The sequence below is a fragment of the Episyrphus balteatus genome, chromosome 2 (assembly GCF_945859705.1).
Source record: "Episyrphus balteatus chromosome 2, idEpiBalt1.1, whole genome shotgun sequence".
Lineage (NCBI taxonomy): Eukaryota > Metazoa > Arthropoda > Insecta > Diptera > Syrphidae > Episyrphus > Episyrphus balteatus.
In genome coordinates this window covers 79,277,583-79,300,649 of record NC_079135.1, presented here as the reverse complement: position 1 = coordinate 79,300,649, position 23,067 = coordinate 79,277,583, and the positions used below count along the sequence as shown (strand labels likewise).

Sequence of the window (23,067 nt, the reverse complement as noted above, 5' to 3'; positions counted from 1 at the left end):
GGGACATCTTCGGGACATCTTTGGGACATGCTCGGGACATCTTCGGGACATGCTCTGGACAACTTCGGGACATGCTCGGGACATCTTCGGGACATGCTCGGGACATCTTCGGGACATGCTCGGGACATATTCGGGACATGCTCGGGACATCTTCGGGACATCTTCGGGACATGCTCGGGACATCTTCGGGACATGCTCGGGACATCTTAGGGACATGCTCGGGACATCTTCGGGACATGCTCGGGACATCTTCGGGACATGCTCGGGACATCTTCGGGACATCTTCGGGACATGCTCGGGACATCTTCGGGACATCTTTGGGACATGCTCGGGACATCTTCGGGACATGCTCGGGACATGCTCGGGACATCTTCGGGACATCTTCGGGACATGCTCGGGACATCTTCGGGACATCTTCGGGACATCTTCGGGACATCTTCGGGACATGCTCGGGACATCTTCGGGACATGCTCGGGACATCTTCGGGACATCTTCGGGACATCTTCGGGACATGCTCGGGACATCTTCGGGACATGCTCGGGACATGCTCGGGACATCTTCGGGACATTTTCGGGACATGCTCGGGACATCTTCGGGACATCTTCGGGACATCTTCGGGACATGCTCGGGACATCTTCGGGACATGCTCGGGACATCTTCGGGACATCTTCGGGACATCTTCGAGACATAATCGGGACATCTTCGGGACATGCTCGGGACATCTTCGGGACATGCTCGGGACATGCTCGGGACATCTTCGGGACATCTTCGGGACATGCTCGGGACATCTTCGGGACATGCTCGGGACATGCTCGGGACATCTTCGGGACATTTTCGGGACATGCTCGGGACATCTTCGGGACATCTTCGGGACATCTTCGGGACATGCTCGGGACAACTTCGGGACATGCTCGGGACATCTTCGGGACATCTTCGGGACATGCTCGGGACATCTTCGAGACATGCTCGGGACATCTTCGGGACATTTTCGGGACATGCTCGGGACATCTTCGGGACATCTTCGGGACATGCTCGGGACATCTTCGGGACATGCTCGGGACATCTTCGGGACATGCTCGGGATATCTTCGGGACATCTTCGGGACATGCTCGGGACATGCTCGGGACATCTTCGGGACATGCTCGGGACATCATCGGGACATCTTCGGGACATCTTCGGGACATGCGCGGGACATCCTCGGGACATCTTCGGGACATCTTCGGGACATTCTCGGGACATCTTCGGGACATGCTCGGGACATCTTCGGGACATCTTCGGGACATGCTCGGGACATCTTCGGGACATCTTCGGGACATGCTCGGGACATCTTCGGGACATGCTCGGGACATCTTCGGGACATGATCGGGACATCTTCGGGACATGCTCGGGACATCTTTGGGACATGCTCGGGACATCTTCGGGACATCTTCGGGACATGCTCGGGACATCTTCGGGACATCTTCAGGACGTCTTCGGGACATCTTCGGGACATGCTCGGGACATTTTCGGGACATGCTCGGGACATCTTCGGGACATCTTCGGGACATGCTCGGGACATCCTCGGGACATCTTCGGGACATGCTCGGGACATCTTCGGGACATGCTCGGGACATCTTCGGGACATGATCGGGACATCTTCGGGACATCTTCGGGACGTCTTCGGGACATCTTCGGGACATGCTCGGGACATCTTCGGGACATGCTCGGGACATCTTCGGGACATCTTCGGGACATGCTCGGGACATCTTCGGGACATGCTCGGGACATCCTCGGGACAGCTTCGGGACATGCTCGGGACATCTTCGGGACATGCTCGGGACATCTTCGGGACATGCTCGGGACATCTTCGGGACATGCTCGGGACATCTTCGGGACATCTTCGGGACATGCTCGGGACATCTTCGGGACATGCTCGGGACATGCTCGGGACATCTTCGGGACATGCTCGGGACATCTTCGGGACATCTTCGGGACATCTTCAAAACATGCTCGGGACAACTTCGGGACATGCTCGGGACATCTTCGGGACATCTTCGGGACATGCTCGGGACATCTTCGGGACATGCTCGGGACATCTTCGGGACATTTTCGGGACATGCTCGGGACATCTTCGGGACATCTTCGGGACGTCTTCGGGACATCTTCGGGACATGCTCGGGACATCTTCGGGACATGCTCGGGACATCTTCGGGACATGCTCGGGACATCTTCGGGACATCTTCGGGACATGCTCGGGACATCTTCGGGACACCTTGGGGACGTCTTCGGGACATCTTCGGGACATGCTCGGGACATCTTCGGGACATGCTCGGGACATCTTCGGGACATCTTCGGGACATCTTCGGGACATGCTCGGGACATGCTCGGGACATCTTCGGGACATTTTCGGGACATGCTCGGGACATCTTCGGGACATCTTCGGGACATCTTCGGAACATGCTCGTGACAACTTCGGGACATGCTCAGGACATCTTCGGGACATCTTCGGGACATGCTCGGGACATGCTCGGGACATCTTCGGGACATGCTCGGGACATCATCGGGACATCTTCGGGACATCTTCGGGACATGCGCGGGACATCCTCGAGACATCTTCGGGACATCTTCGGGACATCTTCGGGACATTCTCGGGACATCTTCGGGACATGCTCGGGACATCTTCGGGACATCTTCGGGACATGCTCGGGACATCTTCGGGACATCTTCGGGACATGCTCGGGACATCTTCGGGACATGCTCGGGACATCTTCGGGACATGATCGGGACATGATCGGGACATCTTCGGGACATGCTCGGGACATCTTTGGGACATGCTCGGGACATCTTCGGGACATCTTCGGGACATGCTCGGGACATCTTCGGGACATCTTCAGGACGTCTTCGGGACATCTTCGGGACATGCTCGGGACATTTTCGGGACATGCTCGGGACATCTTCGGGACATCTTCGGGACATGCTCGGGACATCCTCGGGACATCTTCGGGACATGCTCGGGACATCTTCGGGACATGCTCGGGACATCTTCGGGACATGATCGGGACATCTTCGGGACATCTTCGGGACGTCTTCGGGACATCTTCGGGACATGCTCGGGACATCTTCGGGACATGCTCGGGACATCTTCGGGACATCTTCGGGACATGCTCGGGACATCTTCGGGACATGCTCGGGACATCCTCGGGACAGCTTCGGGACATGCTCGGGACATCTTCGGGACATGCTCGGGACATCTTCGGGACATGCTCGGGACATCTTCGGGACATGCTCGGGACATCTTCGGGACATCTTCGGGACATGCTCGGGACATCTTCGGGACATGCTCGGGACATGCTCGGGACATCTTCGGGACATGCTCGGGACATCTTCGGGACATCTTCGGGACATCTTCAAAACATGCTCGGGACAACTTCGGGACATGCTCGGGACATCTTCGGGACATCTTCGGGACATGCTCGGGACATCTTCGGGACATGCTCGGGACATCTTCGGGACATTTTCGGGACATGCTCGGGACATCTTCGGGACATCTTCGGGACGTCTTCGGGACATCTTCGGGAAATGCTCGGGACATCTTCGGGACATGCTCGGGACATCTTCGGGACATGCTCGGGACATCTTCGGGACATCTTCGGGACATGCTCGGGACATCTTCGGGACATCTTCGGGACATGCTCGGGACATCTTCGGGACATGCTCGGGACATGCTCGGGACATCTTCGGGACATCTTCGGGACATGCTCGGGACATCTTCGGGACATCTTCGGGACGTCTTCGGGACATCTTCGGGACATGCTCGGGACATCTTCGGGACATGCTCGGGACATCTTCGGGACATCTTCGGGACATCTTCGGGACATGCTCGGGACATGCTCGGGACATCTTCGGGACATTTTCGGGACATGCTCGGGACATGATCGGGACATCTTCGGGACATCTTCGGAACATGCTCGTGACAACTTCGGGACATGCTCAGGACATCTTCGGGACATCTTCGGGACATCTTCGGGACATCTTCGGGACATGCTCGGGACATCTTCGGGACATGCTCGGGACATCTTCGGGACATCTTCGGGACATGCTCGGGACATCTTCGGGACATCTTCGGGACGTCTTCGGGACATCTTCGGGACATCTTCGGGACATGCTCGGGACATCTTCGGGACATGCTCGGGACATGCTCGGGACATCTTCGGGACATGCTCGGGACACCTTCGGGACATGCTCGGGACATCTTCGGGACATCTTCGGGACATGCTCGGGACATCTTCGGGACATGCTCGGGATATCTTCGGGACATCTTCGGGACATGCTCGGGACATCTTCGGGACATCTTCGGGAAATCTTCGGGACATCTTCGGGACATGCTCGGGACATCTTCGGGACATGCTCGGGACATCTTCGGGACATGCTCGGGACATCTTCGGGACATCTTCGGGACATGCTCGGGACATCTTCGGGACATGCTCGGGACATCTTCGGGACATCTTCGGGACATGCTCGGGACATCTTCGGGACATCTTCAAAACATGCTCGGGACAACTTCGGGACATGCTCGGGACATCTTCGGGACATGCTCGGGACATCTTCGGGACATGCTCGGGACATATTCGGGACATTTTCGGGACATGCTCGGGACATCTTCGGGACATCTTCGGGACATGCTCGGGACATCTTCGGGACATGCTCGGGACATCTTAGGGACATGCTCGGGACATCTTCGGGACATGCTCGGGACATCTTCGGGACATGCTCGGGACATCTTCGGGACATCTTCGGGACATGCTCGGGACATCTTCGGGACATCTTTGGGACATGCTCGGGACATCTTCGGGACATGCTCGGGACATGCTCGGGACATCTTCGGGACATCTTCGGGACATGCTCGGGACATCTTCGGGACATCTTCGGGACATCTTCGGGACATCTTCGGGACATGCTCGGGACATCTTCGGGACATGCTCGGGACATCTTCGGGACATCTTCGGGACATCTTCGGGACATGCTCGGGACATCTTCGGGACATGCTCGGGACATGCTCGGGACATCTTCGGGACATTTTCGGGACATGCTCGGGACATCTTCGGGACATCTTCGGGACATCTTCGGGACATCTTCGGAACATGCTCGGGACAACTTCGGGACATGCTCGGGACATCTTCGGGACATCTTCGGGACATCTTCGGGACATGCTCGGGACATCTTCGGGACATGCTCGGGACATCTTCGGGACATTTTCGGGACATTCTCGGGACATCTTCGGGACATGCTCGGGACATCTTCGGGACATGCTCGGGACATCTTCGGGACATGCTCGGGATATCTTCGGGACATCTTCGGGACATGCTCGGGACATCTTTGGGACATCTTCGGGACATGCTCGGGACATCATCGGGACATCTTCGGGACATCTTCGGGACATCTTCGGGACATGCGCGGGACATCCTCGGGACATCTTCGGGACATCTTCGGGACATTCTCGGGACACCTTCGGGACATGCTCGTGACATCTTCGGGACATCTTCGGGACATGCTCGGGACATCTTCGGGACATCTTCGGGACATGCTCGGGACATGCTCGGGACATCTTCGGGACATGCTCGGGACATCTTCGGGACATGATCGGGACATCTTCGGGACATGCTCGGGACATCTTCGGGACATCTTCGGGACATGCTCGGGACATCTTCGGGACATCTTCGGGACATCTTCGGGACATCTTCGGGACATCTTCGGGACATGCTCGGGACATCTTCGGGACATGCTCGGGACATCTTCGGGACATGCTCGGGACATCTTCGGGACATTTTCGGGACATCTTCGGGACATGCTCGGGACATCTTCGGGACATGCTCGGGACATCTTCGGGACATGCTCGGGATATCTTCGGGACATCTTCGGGACATGCTCGGGACATCTTTGGGACATCTTCGGGACATGCTCGGGACATCATCGGGACATCTTCGGGACATCTTCGGGACATGCGCGGGACATCCTCGGGACATCTTCGGGACATCTTCGGGACATTCTCGGGACATCTTCGGGACATGCTCGTGACATCTTCGGGACATCTTCGGGACATGCTCGGGACATCTTCGGGACATGCTCGGGACATCTTCGGGACATGCTCGGGACATCTTCGGGACATGATCGGGACATCTTCGGGACATGCTCGGGACATCTTCGGGACATCTTCGGGACATGCTCGGGACATCTTCGGGACATCTTCGGGACATCTTCGGGACATCTTCGGGACATCTTCGGGACATGCTCGGGACATCTTCGGGATATGCTCGGGACATCTTCGGGACATCTTCGGGACATGCTCGGGACATCTTCGGGACATCCTCGGGACATCTTCGGGACATGCTCGGGACATCTTCGGGACATGCTCGGGACATCTTCGGGACATGATCGGGACATATTCGGGACATCTTCGGGACGTCTTCGGGACATCTTCGGGACATGCTCGGGACATCTTCGGGACATGCTCGGGACATCTTCGGGACATCTTCGGGACATGCTCGGGACATCTTCGGGACATGCTCGGGACATCCTCGGGACATCTTCGGGACATGCTCGGGACATCTTCGGGACATGCTCGGGACATCTTCGGGACATGCTCGGGACATCTTCGGGACATCTTCGGGACATGCTCGGGACATCTTCGGGACATGCTCGGGACATCTTCGGGACATCTTCGGGACATGCTCGGGACATCTTCGGGACATCTTCAAAACATGCTCGGGACAACTTCGGGACATGCTCGGGACATCTTCGGGACATTTTCGGGACATGCTCGGGACATCTTCGGGACATCTTCGGGACATGCTCGGGACATCTTCGGGACATGCTCGGGACATCTTCGGGACATCTTCGGGACATGCTCGGGACATCTTGGGGACATCTTCGGGACATGCTCGGGACATCTTCGGGACATGCTCGGGACATCTTCGGGACATCTTCGGGACATGCTCGGGACATCTTCGGGACATGCTCGGGACATCTTCGGGACATTTTCGGGACATCTTCGGGACATGCTCGGGACATCTTCGGGACATGCTCGGGACATCTTCGGGACATGCTCGGGATATCTTTGGGACATCTTCGGGACATGCTCGGGACATCTTCGGGACATGCTCGGGACATCTTTGGGACATCTTCGGGACATGCTCGGGACATCATCGGGACATCTTCGGGACATCTTCGGGACATGCGCGGGACATCCTCGGGACATCTTCGGGACATCTTCGGGACATTCTCGGGACATCTTCGGGACATGCTCGGGACATCTTCGGGACATCTTCGGGACATGCTCGGGACATCTTCGGGACATCTTCGGGACATGCTCGGGACATCTTCGGGACATGGTCGGGACATCTTCGGGACATGCTCGGGACATGCTCGGGACATCTTCGGGACATGCTCGGGACATCTTCGGGACATGCTCGGGACATCTTCGGGACATGATCGGGACATCTTCGAGACATTTTCGGGACATGCTCGGGACATGATCGGGACATCTTCGGGACATGCTCGGGACATCATCGGGACATCTTCGGGACATCTTCGGGACATGCGCGGGACATCTTCGGGACATCTTCGAGACATGCTCGGGACATCTTCGGGACATGCTCGGGACATGCTCGGGACATCTTCGGGACATGCTCGGGACATCTTTGGGACATCTTCGGGACATGCTCGGGACATCATCGGGACATCTTCGGGACATCTTCGGGACATGCGCGGGACATCCTCGGGACATCTTCGGGACATCTTCGGGACATTCTCGGGACATCTTCGGGACATGCTCGGGACATCTTCGGGACATCTTCGGGACATGCTCGGGACATCTTCGGGACATCTTCGGGACATCTTCGGGACATGCTCGGGACATCTTCGGGACATCTTCGGGACATGCTCGGGACATCTTCGGGACATGCTCGGGACATCTTCGGGACATCTTCGGGACATGCTCGGGACATCTTCGGGACATGCTCGGGACATCTTCGGGACATTTTCGGGACATCTTCGGGACATGCTCGGGACATCTTCGGGACATCTTCGGGACATGCTCGGGACATCTTTGGGACATCTTCGGGACATGCTCGGGACATCATCGGGACATCTTCGGGACATCTTCGGGACATGCGCGGGACATCCTCGGGACATCTTCGGGACATCTTCGGGACATTCTCGGGACATCTTCGGGACATGCTCGGGACATCTTCGGGACATCTTCGGGACATGCTCGGGACATCTTCGGGACATCTTCGGGACATGCTCGGGACATCTTCGGGACATGGTCGGGACATCTTCGGGACATGCTCGGGACATGCTCGGGACATCTTCGGGACATGCTCGGGACATCTTCGGGACATGCTCGGGACATGCTCGGGACATGATCGGGACATCTTCGGGACATGCTCGGGACATCTTCGGGACATGCTCGGGACATCTTCGGGACATCTTCGGGACATGCTCGGGACATCTTCGGGACATGCTCGGGACATCTTCGGGACATGCTCGGGACATCTTCGGGACATGCTCTGGACATCTTCGGGACATGCTCGGGACATCTTCGGGACATGCTCGGGACATGCTCGGGACATCTTCGGGACATCTTCGGGACATGCTCGGGACATCTTCGGGACATCTTCGGGACATGCTCGGGACATCTTCGGGACATGCTCGGGACATCTTCGGGACATGCTCGGGACATCTTCGGGACATTTTCGGGACATGCTCGGGACATCTTCGGGACATGCTCGGGACATCTTCGGGACATCTTCGGGACATGCTCGGGACATCTTCGGGACATGCTCGGGACATCTTCGGGGCATCTTCGGGACATCTTCGGGGCATGCTCGGGACATCTTCGGGACATCTTCGGGACATGCTCGGGACATATTCGGGACATCTTCAGGACAAGCTCGGGACATCTTCGGGACATGCTCGGGACATGCTCGGGAATGTTTACATTTTCCAGGGGGCCTATTACATAATACGAAACGAATGGCAAGACAACGGTAGTTACGACAAACGATAGTCACGACAAAGAGCGACTACATAAAACGATAATGAATTAATTCTTTTTTCAAGTGCAACTAGCTTCACTGCTAATTGTGACTTTCAAAATTGCCTATATATCCAAACAAAAAAAAAAAAAGGAAATTAAATTTCTAATCTTTGTTAAACTGTTTTTTTTTCTGATTGTATTTTGTAGTATTTCCACACCATAAATAACATAAAAAAGATAATTTTTCTATGTTTAAAAGAACATACGCGATACGCTTTTCCAGCCATCGATGTTTTTTTTTTCGGATGTCCACTTGCATTGAGAGTGTCTGCCAAATCCAAAGTATTTTGGATTTTTTCTTGGCTTGGGTGTTGGGCAAATAATTCTTAGCAAGGCCGGGATTGTTTTCCATACACTTGATAACAACATCCATTTGTTGGCGGCCTATTTAATGTATAAAATTTCTTCATTTCCAAATAAAATGTATTCACATTTTTTAGCCGAACAGAAAAATCACTGGCAGACACGAAATATTTTTTTAACGACGAATAAAAAATGTATTTATTTACATCTTCTCTTCCAATAAGTTTTTTATTTTAATTATTTCAAGAGGAATATCACTAGTAGACACAAAATATTTTCCACAACAAAACCAAAACGAAAGCCAAACGACAGCAAAATGTCAGTCGTATTGAAAAAACGAGTATCGTTCAGCCTTAAACGATTTTCGTTTTACGCAGTTCATCGTTTTTATACGATAATCGTTTTACGGAGTCGCTTTTTAACGATAACGAGCCGATTTAAACGATAATCGTTTTACGTAATTGGCAACCAGAAAAATGTTTATCGAAATGCTTTTGGGTTCATTAAGCCTAAAATTCACATTGGTTGCTTTCTAGGAGCTCTAGTTTTTTAGATAGGTATTTTAATTTTTCACTTTTTGGGAGTGGTTTCATAGTATTTTTTTTTTAAATTTTATCATTACAAGCGTTTTTAAAGTTCAGCTGAAAAAATTTATTTCGAATGTATTGTATTTTGGTTCAGGAAGTAAAGTTAAAAAACAAAAAAAAAAATTGTTTAAATAAAAAAAAAAAAAAATTATGAATATTTTAAGAACTAGAGCTGCTAGAAAAAACTAAACTGTTTTCGGAATAAGCAACCTAAACTTAGTAAGAAATGATAAACAACGGTCTGGAAAATTTGTGTGTGTTGGGCAGTGTAATGAACAGGAACACTTCTTGTTGCACACACTCAATTGCATTCCATCGCAAATCTACCTGTAAGTCATATTACAAATATTTTGTTATAGTGTGAAACAATGTTGCCTAAGTTTTTACACAGATAAATTTAGTGAACTTTGTTATTTTATTATTAGAACCTTGTACTGGTTGATTATTTCCACTGTCAAAATGTGGTGACGTGTGAAAAGTTGTATCTTAAAAAATGTATATAGTGCATCTAAAGGCATGTACATTGTATTTACCCAACAATGATCTAGTTATAATAATAACCACTCGATAAAATTTTTAGCTGAATTTTGGTCTCATACTCGAGAGATACATATGTATTAGGGTGGGTCAAAAAAATCGAAATTCTTTTTTTTGATTTGGTACTCCGAAAAATCGATTGCTAGACACCTCTAGAATATACACACAAAATATGAGCTCCTTATATTAAGGGGAAGGTCCTCCGCTTTGCAATTTTCCATTTTTACATCAAGCTTCTACTAAAAAAAAATAATTTTTTTATTAATTGACTTTTTAGGAAATTTCTTTTCAGATTCTTGTAGGAAATTGAACGCTCTACAAAAAAGGCCTTGTACACTTTTTTCGTTTATCTAACCGTTGAATAGATATTTGAGGTCCAAAAATCGAAAAAATCCTTAAAAATTCGTTTTTTGTTCTTAATTTTGTAACAAATTGAAAAATTATAAAAATCAAACGCGCAAGACATGTTCTTGTTGGAAATTGATTGATTCACAAAAAAGGTCTTATTAACTTTTTTCATTAATCTAACCATTCTAAAGATATTCGGGGTCAAAGTTAAAAAAAAATATAAAAACATTTTATATTTTTAAAAAATTTCCAGTTTACTGAAACTTCATTATTTTCAAATTAGCAAGATATATTCTTGTAGGGGCTTAAACGTTCTACAAAAAAATTTTAGGAATCAAATTGATTGCTTTAATGGTTTAGAAGATATTTGTATCCAAACCAATGCCCACTGATTTCAATAGTTTTCTTATGACCCGTATGCATTGCGATTTGGATACGAATATCTTCTAAACGGTTAAAGCAATCAATTTGATGCCAAGGAATTGTTTGTAGAACGTTTAAACCCCTACAAGAATCCGTCTTGCTAAGTTGAAAATAATGAATTTTCAGTAAACTGGAAAATTTTTAAAAATATAAAATGTTTTCATAATTTTTTTTAACTTTGACCTCGAATATCTTTAGAATGGTTAGATTAATGAAAAAAGTTAACAAGACCTTTTTTGTGAAGCAATCAATTTCCAACAAGAATATGTCTTGCGCGTTTGATTTTTATAATTTTTCAATTTGTTACAAAATTAAGAACAAAAAACGAATTTTTAAGGATTTTTTCGATTTTTGGACCTCAAATATCTATTCAACGGTTAGATAAACGAAAAAAGTGTACAAGGCCTTTTTTGTAGAGCGTTCAATTTCCTACAAGAATCTGAAAAGAAATTTCCTAAAAAGTCAATTAATAAAAAAATTATTTTTGTTTAGTAGAAGCTTGATGTAAAAATGGAAAATTGCAAAGCGGAGGACCTTCCCCTTAATATAAGGAGCTCATATTTTGTGTGTATATTCTAGAGGTGTCTAGCAATCGATTTTTCGGAGTACCAAATCAAAAAAAAGAATTTCGATTTTTTTGACCCACCCTAATATGTATACTTACATTATTTCATTATTTAATTTGCTTGAATTAAATTTGTTTTAAGATCCGAACATGCCAATTACCGCAATTATCAAATAATATCTAGAAGAATTTATTCAGACAAATAAAAATAGTTTTATATTTTTTTTACTTTATTTATGTCTTTATTTTATTTGAAAATAAACGAAATATATTTTATTATAATCAATTTCGCTGATGCGTGTTAACAATAAAATCGTGTTTTATTTTTTACAATTTTTTTGTTCCTGGAATGACATATATAATATTAGGTTTATATTTATATTACACAGAGAAATAGATTTTCCATAATAATTCCATTGAAATGAAGATCAAAGCAAAAATCTCGACGTTAATGGTTATTTGGTTTGAAGGGAAAAAAAACTTCGATGGTTTTTAAAAAATAAATTCACATTATTATTTTTATAATTTTTTTTTATTATATTGCAATTTATAAAATAACACACTGCAACTATTTATAGCACAAGAAAATTTCTGCCTTGTTCTTCTTATTTTTTCATAATACCATAAAAGATAATTATAATAATCTAACCAAAATAAGCTCATAAAATTAAACCCTTTAAGATAAAAATAATGTTTTTTTCTTTTTTTTTGTTGTTTTTTTTACTATGCTTTGTTACTTGTGCAACGAATTGAATTTTTGTTTGCTTTTAAATTTTGATTGTTGCAATCGCCAGCCTGAAATTTCAAAGCAAAAAATGTGTGATTCTGTTATAACCTTTTTGTATAGCGGTAATTTATTTTATTTATTTAATTTTTCTTGTTTTTTTTTCATTATAAGTATGAAGAAGTAGATGCAACAAAAATACTTTAATATTATTTGTAAAAAATATGACCAATGCAACATATTGTTAAGTCAAATTAAAATGTAAAGTTATATAAACTTCAAACAGCTTACAATTAATGACGTTAACTTAAGGATAATTGATTTAGCGCAAGAAGTCTTTCAACTGCCGCATTTATATCACCGAACGTTGCGATGAGTGCTGAAAATAAATAAAACAAAAAGATATTAATTAATTAGGTAATTTATTACAAATAATTTGAAAAATAGGAACAAGTATCGTCTTTCTAACCTATTCGTAATTTCGAAAGACGTAATGGTCGAAGACGTTAGTTTGAAGCGATCAATTCAGATAAAATACTCTTTTAATTCTGGAAAAAATGGCAGTCATAGATAGCTTATGATCAGGGTTCGAACCCGGGTCACGAAATTTTGGAGCAAATTTAAAAAAAGGGGAATAAATGCAAAATTTCTGGAGTAGAAACAAAAAAAAAAATCAATCAATAATTTTCACCCTCCAGTTTTGAGTAAAATGCAAAAAAAAAGAAGTTTTTTACCTTTATTTATTGCATTTTTCTCAAAACTGAAGGTTAACCGGGCAAAACGGACTTGAAAATCAGATTCAGCGGGTCCAAAAACATACAGGGTGTCCCAAAAGTTAACGTCGAAACGAAAACGGTAGATAGGGTAGGTTGTGACAGTTATCAGAAAAATAATAAAAAAAATCGCAGCCATATATTTTGGGAGTTATGGGCATTTGAAAAAAAGTCGAAAAAATGGTCACCCTGTGACGGTTTTTCATGTGCCGTGACTACAAATCTTAAGTTTTCTCATTTTTTTCTTTTGTTACGGAACCTTGAATAACCCTGCTATCAAATGCATTCAAAAATTTTAACTCAGCTACATCAGTTTTAAAGAAAATATTACTTTTTTACCCAACTTAGTACTAAAAAAATTTACATGACTCTAATTCAATGAACCGTAGTGTAAAAAAAATGCTCTACGATGTTTCGGCAAGTTGCCTTAAAAGTTGGTGTGTTCAATTCTGTTTTCAAAATGGTACAACATTGTTGGGAATATTTCATAAATAACCGAGATCAATTTTTTTTTTCTTAAGAAATCCGACTTTTTTTTAGGTAATTTTTCCATATTATTTAAGTTTTTTTATTCTGAAACGTTCTGAAAAGGTACACGAAAAAAAGTGGCATGTACTTCTTTCTATATGTTTTTAGACCCGCTGAATCCGAATTTTAAGTCCGTTTTGCCCGGTCACCCTCTAGTTTTGAGAAAAATGCAAAAAACCCCAAAAAGTCATAAAAATTCAAACAAAATTCAAACAAAATGCAGTCACAGCTTAAATATAGGTCTGGTTCCTGACACTTTTTTTTGTGTGCCGGTGCTATTAAAGTCTTAAATTAAAGTCAATTTGGTTCATAAAAAGGAATTATTTTGAGATAAACCTTGGATCAATTTATATTGTTTTATAAACCTCATTAATGCAAGTGTTGGTTCATAAATGTGTTTGCAATTCTAAAATAAATACATTTTCAATTTAAAATATTCCAATTCAGTTAGTTAAGGCTAACAATTTTTGTGTGGAAAAGTGGAGTATATATCGAAAAATCGGAGCGTTAAAGTAGATGGTTTTTTCCCTCAAAAGTGGAGCAAATTTGCTACGAGAATGTTAATGCCCTAAGGCAAGTCGCGCACTTGTAACTTTTATTCCGATATCCATTTGAAGCAGGGATTTTTGTATCAAATGCGTGTGCAAATAGGTGCAAATCTTGTAACAAATCAAGATCTGGAAATTTTGATCTTAGACAAAAATAAATGATCTCTTTTGGCAAATAGAATATGTTTTATCAGTATTTCCTGGTATTTTTGACAGAAGATACAATTGATTTTTTGTAGCAAATGAAAATTTTACGTTAGTTTCTCAACTGTTTGGTTTCTAAAATGGAGGGACTGCGTGCAATAACATAAACTATTTAATCGAATTCCAAACAACCAAAAATTCGGTGTGCAGTCGACTTGCAGTGGCTATTTTTCCCTTGAATTCAAATGAAAAAAAATTGCTACTTTTTCAATCTCTTTTTTGAGACGGATTTACACAGATTTCCACAGATTTCCACACACCTTTAATTTTGAGAAATACCGAACGTCAAAGCCAGTTTTTGTTTATTTGTAAATTTTTTAAACCTTTTTGGAGATAAAAATAAACAAATATAAAACATGAAATAGTTTCGAAATATTTAATATTTCTTTTTCGTCCGTTTGTTTTTGGCGCACATATACATTCACAAGAGATCGCTACTTTTTTAATTTCCTAAATAGCCAAAAAGTATCGACTTTAGTAGCAATTTTAGCAGCGACTGCAAGTGGTTTAAATGAATTCGATATAGATGATTAGTGTTTTGTCACAAACTAAACGGTTGAGAAAAATCAGATTGTTAGTTTGTGTGTTACAGAATCGTATGGAACAGGGCGGACTTTCTTCAATTCTTCAACTTCAATTTAGAAAGAAAGATTTATAGATGTTGTGCATGTGTTTATTTCATGTGCGCGCTGCTCGATCAACTGGTAACTAAACTCTTTGGTTTCAATAAAGTTTGAAGTGTGCGACTAGCCTTAGATAACGCAGAATTCGGGATATCTACATGTTAATGCTTGCAAACACTTACGAGAAAATTAAAACAAAAGTGACTCCGTAGGAGACACCGAAGAGTTTCCATTCAAAGTGAGTGTGGGGAACAGGAAAACTTTCAATTTTTTTTAATGCACAGGATGTGAACAGTGCTTCCCCAGTACAAATATTTCAAATATCTTTGATTTGTGATCATGACAAAACATAACATCATCAACCTACGTAAAAAAAATCATCTTACAAAATACTCTACAGAAATAGGTAGTGACAGCATTGACATAATCAAGGGTATGATTCAAAGCTTAGTGTTATGCCATAAAAATAATGTGATACATAATATGTATCACATATTCGTGGTTCGCGAACATTCTCTTCTCTTAAAAAATCAAAGAGAGTTATACAGAGCGCTTGTCAAAAGCTCCAGAGTTTAGTAATCGATATTTGAATTTGGATACTTTTTTGTGTTTTACAAGAGTTTAACCCTCTACTGCATGATTTTGATCGAAGTGATATAAAAAATTTTTTTACAATTTTTTAGCTTTATTAGGGGTTGAAAAAAGGTATTACATACAAATTTTTATTTTTTTACATATATATAAATTTTTGGAAACATAAACCATATATGGGTTAGTATGCAGCAAGGTGATTTCCAGCAAAAAATTAATAACCCATATATGGTTTAGTATGCATTCAAGGTATGTTTTGTAAAGTATGTTTTTACTACAATGGACTTTTCTTATTCATGGAATTTATTCAAACTCTTTCTTATACCATTGTAGCAGAAGAACACATTCCATTTTCTACACATTGTGTACGTCTTCAGTCCGCAAATTTGACATATTGGAGTTTTTTTTTGCCATTCAGGGATATGGTCGATGTTTCCAGTTGGCACTGAATTCAACGACTTTTGCCCTTGGTTGTTGTGAGTGAATTGAAGTTTCGGGATAAGATGGGGATGGACTTCCGTGACTTGTATTACACCCTCCCCTTTGTTTTGTTCCATTTCTGCTTTGATCACCTGCCAAAGTGACATTGTAGGTTTTAAAGATTTGCATATAAGTGCTCGGAGATGGCTTGTTTGATGTTAAAAGCAGCCAGAATCTGAAGCTAGATCATCATCACTTCGAAAGCCATCACGAGTTATAGCATTTACACACCTATTTTTTCTATAGAAAGTCTTCGAATTCATTTTACAAAAAAAATTAAAATCGTACATAAATCAGTAATGTATGTCGCCAACGCATGATAACCCATATATGGTGTTTTGGAAAAAATGCCAAAAAAAGACAATAATTATTATAAAAACAAAAAATAAACTTCGTAAACATATAAAAGTATAATAAATACATACGAAACTTATTTTTAATTGGATGCAACTTAATTGGTTATTATAAAAAAACACCGGAAAAGTACACACTTTTATTCACTGATTTGCACTTTACACATGCTCTTGAAACAATGAGTTTATTTCAGAATCACGACTCTCTTACTGATAATAAAAACCGATTTATTATAAAAAAATAGACGTAGTTTTATTATAGTTTTTTCTTTTTGACATTTGCAATATAACGGAAATAAATCGATATGAAATCGATAAACCATATATGGGTTGGTATGCGGTAGAGGGTTAAACGTAAGAAAGGGTAAACTGCTAATTTATTTAAAGTGTCGGAAAAGATTGCCGAGGGTTTGTAGAATATAGAGAGGGGAAATGTCATCTTTTGGTAACTTTTGTGTGTTAAGAGAAACGAGTGAGATTATGTCAACTGTTTCATAGTCTTACTTCTTAAACCCCAGTTCTTAGTTCCCACATTAAAAAAACATAGAAATTTTATTTAAAAAAAGTCATACCTTGTAAATTAGCTTCTCTGTTGACAAATCCCATATTGGTAAGTTGTTCTAGTTGCGAAGAGTACCTTTCCTCTGGCGGTTGGTTTGTATTAGCACCGCTTGACATTCCATTTAACATTCTCGACATAAAATCATTAAACAATGCTGGATTGGCAGCTGGAGCTGTAGTATTAGTTCCGCCAGTTTGTTGTGGTGCAGCAGGCGAGTTTGTTGTTGTAGTATTTGGAGTATTCGAACCTGGTGGTGGTGGTGGAATACCCATTGAACCGACTACACCTGGTGCTGCAGCACGAAGTTGTTCCATTCCTTGTTGTATTTGAAGTATTGCATTAAGTGCTTGAGGGTTAGTCATCATTGACATAACATCTGGATTTTGCATTTGTTGTAAAAATTGTGGCATCATAGTTCGCATTTGTTCCTGCAATTGCGGATTATTAGCTAGCATGGGGCTTGTGTTTATAATGCGTGCTGCCATATCAGGATCGGAGGACATGGCCTCCATCATGTTACGAGTGTATGGTGCATTAAGGAGACTTTGCATCATTTGAGGGCTATCGCTCATTTGCTGCATCAAACTTTGCATAGCTGGGGTATTGAGGAGGCCTGCCGTTGGTAGACCAGAATTTGCTCCTCCACTTTGTCCACCGCTTTGGTTGTTTGCTGCTCCCCATGGATTAGGTAGAGGCTCTCGATTTTCAGTGCCTTGTTGAGGATTTTCTCCTAAAATTATAAATTAAAAGAGAGGTTTTAGTTGAAGTTCTAAAAAATATTTCAATTTTTATATTGACTTTGTATTTTCCTAAGTTGAAAAAAAACACCCCCAATTTTTTTGCTCAATCGATAGAGAATTGGCTAATATCATAACTCTGATTTTTCGGACTCGTGAAATTCACCTTTTGGTTGCCATCTTGAATTTTAGCTTTTATTAAATATCTCGATTTCTATAAATCCTACGTAAAAGTAGGTCATACAAGAAACGTAGGCAGTTGAATTTCGAGTATTTTATGTTAAGAACAATTTAAAAAATACTCCTTTTGTAATATAGAGACTGAAAAATACAAAAATGCACGTCTTGAATTTTCTCTTATAAAACGAATCTTGTATACGAATCAGAAGTAAACAAAAATTCCTGTGTTATTCTTATGGGAAATAAAAAATTGCGATGCGGAAGTACTTAACATTAATGTTTCAGGGACCTATTTTTGGGTCTAAACCAAACTTTTGAGCCTAGTTCTGAGAAAATCAAACACATTTTTTTGTTAAATGCCCTACTACATACATTTTTTTCAGCTTTTTTTTCAAATTCAAAATGCTGAGTTTTTGAGAATAAAAAGCCCTCTCTATCCAATTATATTGCTAATGAATAAATACTTTTTAAGAACAGTAGGTTTCAACTCGTTTAATGTACTACTTATTCTACCCTTCGTATTTGTGCTTAATTCAGTTGACGCAAAATAAAACTCTATCTTTCGATATGAAATGCTTTGAGAGTCTTCTTTTTTTAGATGTAACTTTTTCGTTGCTTCTTCTAACACCTCAGACAAAAAGTTTTTTTTAATTTTTTTCCAATAATTTTTGATTAAAATTTACAGTTAAAAACGACAAATAAGTTTTGGGGAAGTACCAACAATTTCAATTTCATTTGTATTTATAAATTGTGGGTATTTTTTACTAATGAGACAGAATTTATTTATTTCATCGGTATTTGTATTAGACCTTGTGAATTGACTTAACTCAAGTTCTTAATGAATTTATTTGTATACATGTTCGTATCATAGTTTCACCTAATAAGGGGTTCACATTGACGAGCATGCTTGCAAACTTTTTGACAACATGAATAGAGTCGCGTTTTAAAAAATATGTAATTGAATTTTCATCATTTTATCAGGTAAAGTACATGCATTGTCGGTTAATAGAATAGGTTTACCCTTTTAACTCCGAAGAATTGACCTTTTTTCGATTTTTCAATTATTTCCGAAATTGCAGCCTCATTTGGGGAAAGTGTGAAAAATGTGTATAGGCAAACAAATAAGCAAACAAATGCTTTAAAAACATGAAAGTGTATCAACCAAAAGCTTTTCGTAAAGCTTTTTAATGTGAAAAAACTCTTCTCGTCGTTTATCGCGTGAACCTATTCTATTGCTATAGCAATGTATGTAAGCCAAGATTCAGAATTTAAATAAAATTGGAATATAAAACAGGGGTCCTACTATGTAACTTTTGCTAATTTGGCATCTATTCGAAAGTTAATTTCAATTGTAGTTTTTAGTCAAACTGTGTATCTTAAATGAATAAAACCAATTTAAATCTTCCAAATAAAACCCAATTAAAGATTCGACATGAATGGAACTGTATAATTTTCATTTTTTACAAAATTGCAGAGAACCATTTTTGCGAATTCGAACAAATTTTTTGTAGAATCGAGTTGGGCCCCAGATTTGCACTTACACCACCCAAATTAAAAACAAAAACGTATTCAAACAAACAAACGGAAATCTCCTAATCTGAAAACGCTTGAGCAAGTGCAGTAAAAATGCAGATGTAATCAAAGTTAGCTCATAAGAGAAAATTATTTCCCTTCAATGTCGAGTCTAAAAAAAAATTCATAACTTTTTTGCTATACCTACTTTGTATTTTTTTCTAACTTCAAAATATAGTTAAGGTGAAAGAGAAAAAGCAAACTATTGTTACAAATATAAGAGTTAAAGATGCAGGCCTGTGTCATGGTCATGTGATTGAGTTCTCTTGCAGTTTGTTCTCTATTTGAAATATTTTTCCCGTACTCTTAAAAAATTGAGATTTTAAAATTAAATTCCAAAGGTCACAACTCGGAATTGAAAAAAATAGTATATATAAATTTTCAAGGAATGTATCCATCGAAACAAAAAATGCTTTACAAAAGAATGGAAAAGTAAATTTTTTGATAGCTTACCTAAAGAATTCTCAACAAGTCCCGAAAATGGATTCCTGCTAAATGATTCACTTGCTGCATTCAACATAGGTTCCTGAATATCGCGATAAATTCGCTGCAAAGCATTATAGCCCCCAGGAACACTTTCCAAATTAGACATTGCCCGATCATGAGACCTCATTAGTTCTTGCAACATTGACGGATTGCGTGCCAGCTCCATAGTCTGACGCAACAACTCCGGATTATTCAACATGTGTGAAATTTCAGGATTTCTCTGCATCAAATCCTGCATTTGAGGATTTGATGATAAAAGTGTACGCATAGTATCGGGATTGTTCATCATTTGTTGAACCATTGGATTGTCCAACAAAGTGCTCAACAAGTCAGAGTTATTTAATAATTCACTCTGCATGCGAGCTTGCAAGTCCATGAAAGTGTTAGACCCAGCACCCAATGCGTTTAAGCCAGCTAAACCACCCAACTGATTCAAACCGAAGGGAGTCTGACGCACATCGGCCTGTGGTCGAGGCTCAGGGGCACCTTGTTGCCGTGTCGGAGTTTTTACAACCAAATGCACACTCAAGCCATCTTTGATGTTGTGCGTTTTGAGGGTGTCGGTGTCTTTCATGATTTTTCCAGCGAAAATTAGAACAAGCTGATCAGGATCAGCTTCGAATTTTTGACCAACTAATATTTTGAACTGAAAAAAAAGGTCAAATGATTAATAGATTTTTTTCATAACAATTTCACAAGTGTAGTTTTTAAGAGGAGACAAAAAATGTAATTTTTTTTCATTTCAATTGGTCGATCGGTCGGCATGTTATAGAGGGTATAGAGGAGAGGTAGAGAAGAAGAAAAACTCTCACAGAAACACCGAGAACTTACATCTTTGATTTCGGCATCCTCATCAACTTCGATATTCTGCTTGTCTTTGGGTGTCTTAACAGTGACGATAATTTTATGTTTATCACCTCCTTCTGCCATCGTATTTCAATATTTTTAATGGAAATTTCACAAATTTATTAATTCTAACACACACCAGAAAATATTATAACTTTCACGAAGCAGAAAAATAAAATTAGTGAAAAAAAACTAATTCGTCACTTCATTCGTACAATAAAATTTAACGAAGCAGTGATGCCAGGAATAAATTGAAAAAAAAACAACGAAAATGGAAACCAACGAAAATGTAGTTGGGTAGCACTTAAATAGTGAGTGTGTTCAGAGAAGAATATTTAGGGTTCAGTTACATCATGAAGAAATTCGGCGGGACTTACAAAAAAACTGTTCGAAATTACAACCGATGTTGTTTGTTTGTTCACTATTTCTTTCTAAAAAAGTGTAAACTCTGGGTAAACCTGATAAACGTTGTAAAGTGGTAGATGTGTCAAAATTTGGTATGGGTTTGATAGTTTTTTTTACAAAATTTCTGATTTTACCAGGTGGTTTAAGGTATAACTACAGCCCTATTCCATTGGAGGTAGTTGTCTACTAATAGAAGTCATGCTCTTCTTCCCGAGTAGATACGACTTGTATTGAATTCGTTGAAAGTACGTTCCATTGAAAATTACTAGTAAACTACTAGTAGTACTTTGCCACCTCCCAAAGGAACAGGGCGTACAACGCCAACGGCCACTTTTTGCAAAAAGTCAAAAAGGGAAAATTTTCAAACTCATTTTGTGATAGTTTTCCGACCGCAAAACTTTAAATAATGATGAAGAAAGCTTAGGTCTTTGTAGTTAAGGCTTTACCCAGAGTTTAAACCGTTGCGTGCCGGTAAAAAAATTCTAGGAGTATTCAATGAATACCCAACTAGCACAACAGCTTCTATAAATTGAAATCTCGTAGGTTCTACTTTGTATACAGCTTGTATTGAGCTTGCTTCAGAATTTAACTGCTTATAGAAGTTCGGACTTGTTTAACAACTTCTAATAAGTTATTTAAATACTATTAAAGAAACTTAAACGAAAAAAACTTGTTTTTCTTATTAGCCTGTTTAATGAATTTATAGAAGCTTTACAGAAATTATCAAGTTTTGTATTTGATTTTTGGTTTTGATATTAAATAATCCAGCTCAGACACTTTTTGGTTTTGACATTGAATAATTTAGCTCGGACATTTTTTTTGCTATTTGAACTGATTAAGTTTTTGATTTCATTAATGAATATACTAGGATGGCCGAGTGGGTAGAGTGGTGGACTACCACCAAGCAGATACGAAGTTCGATTCCTGGGTGTGGTAAAAAAATTATATACTTTTAAAATTATTATTAATAAAACTAATGGAATGTTATATATAATATCAGATCAAAAGATAAAATTCATGGTTAAAAACCAGTTAAAAAAGAATTCTTTTTTGTTTTTGTAGTTTTTTTTTTTAATTTCGATAAGACATGTATTAAAGAGATATACAAGCTCTTCCGAAGCTATCTGTCAAATCTCAAAGCTTCGGTAGAGCTTCGGTAAAGCTTCGTTTAAGATCCTTATAGAGGGTCAAATTTGTATAACGTTCTCCTTTTTCCATGCCCAACAACTTTACTAAAGTTTAAAAGAAGCTGAAATGTAGCTTTTGTAATACCTTAACCGAGGCTGAAATGTTAGTTGGGTACTCCTATAAATTTTTATAGGAGTATTCAATGAATACATTATTATTTTTTGTATTATTATTTTTTGGTTTAAAAAATTATTTTTGTAGTTTTTTCCAAAAACAAATAACATGAACCTTGTACCAGAAGATAAAATTTGCTGAACCACGGATTAAATATTGGTTCAGCTTACATTTTTGCCAATTTTCTCTATGTCTAGTAAAAACTAGGAATAAAAGTTTTTTTTTAAAAAAGCAATTTTCCTCTTGCAAATAGATTAATGTGTTTCCGGTATAATAAATATTAGGTGTGTTTTTTATTACCACCGGTTTTAACT

The 23,067-nt window shown here is 41.4% G+C and overlaps 1 protein-coding gene across 2 annotated transcripts; it reads right to left on the bottom strand.

Moving 5' to 3' along the window:
* Window positions 1-12,532: 12,532 nt before the first annotated feature.
* Window positions 12,533-21,270, bottom strand: LOC129910375 (ubiquilin-1). Of its 2 annotated transcripts, XM_055987730.1 has the most exons (5): window positions 21,032-21,270; window positions 20,168-20,846; window positions 17,236-17,955; window positions 12,855-12,942; window positions 12,533-12,634 (listed from the first exon to the last, which is right to left on the bottom strand). In XM_055987730.1, the coding sequence occupies exons 1-4, from the start codon at window positions 21,128-21,130 to the stop codon at window positions 12,866-12,868; spliced, it is 1,575 nt and encodes a 524-aa protein (XP_055843705.1). In that variant the 5' UTR covers window positions 21,131-21,270; the 3' UTR covers window positions 12,533-12,634; window positions 12,855-12,865. The 2 variants fall into 2 exon arrangements, with proteins under 2 accessions (XP_055843705.1, XP_055843704.1); XM_055987729.1 differs by having other exon boundaries at window positions 12,533-12,942.
* Window positions 21,271-23,067: the final 1,797 nt, after the last annotated feature.

Coding starts and splice junctions, on each gene's coding strand:
- LOC129910375 (XM_055987729.1), bottom strand. CDS start 21,130: ATGGCAGAAGGAGGTGATAAACATAAAATTATCGTCACTGTTAAGACA. Junction 20,847..21,031: donor AGGATGCCGAAATCAAAGAT/GTAAGTTCTCGG, acceptor CTTTTTTTTCAG/TTCAAAATATTAGTTGGTCA. Junction 17,956..20,167: donor ACTTGTTGAGAATTCTTTAG/GTAAGCTATCAA, acceptor TTATAATTTTAG/GAGAAAATCCTCAACAAGGC.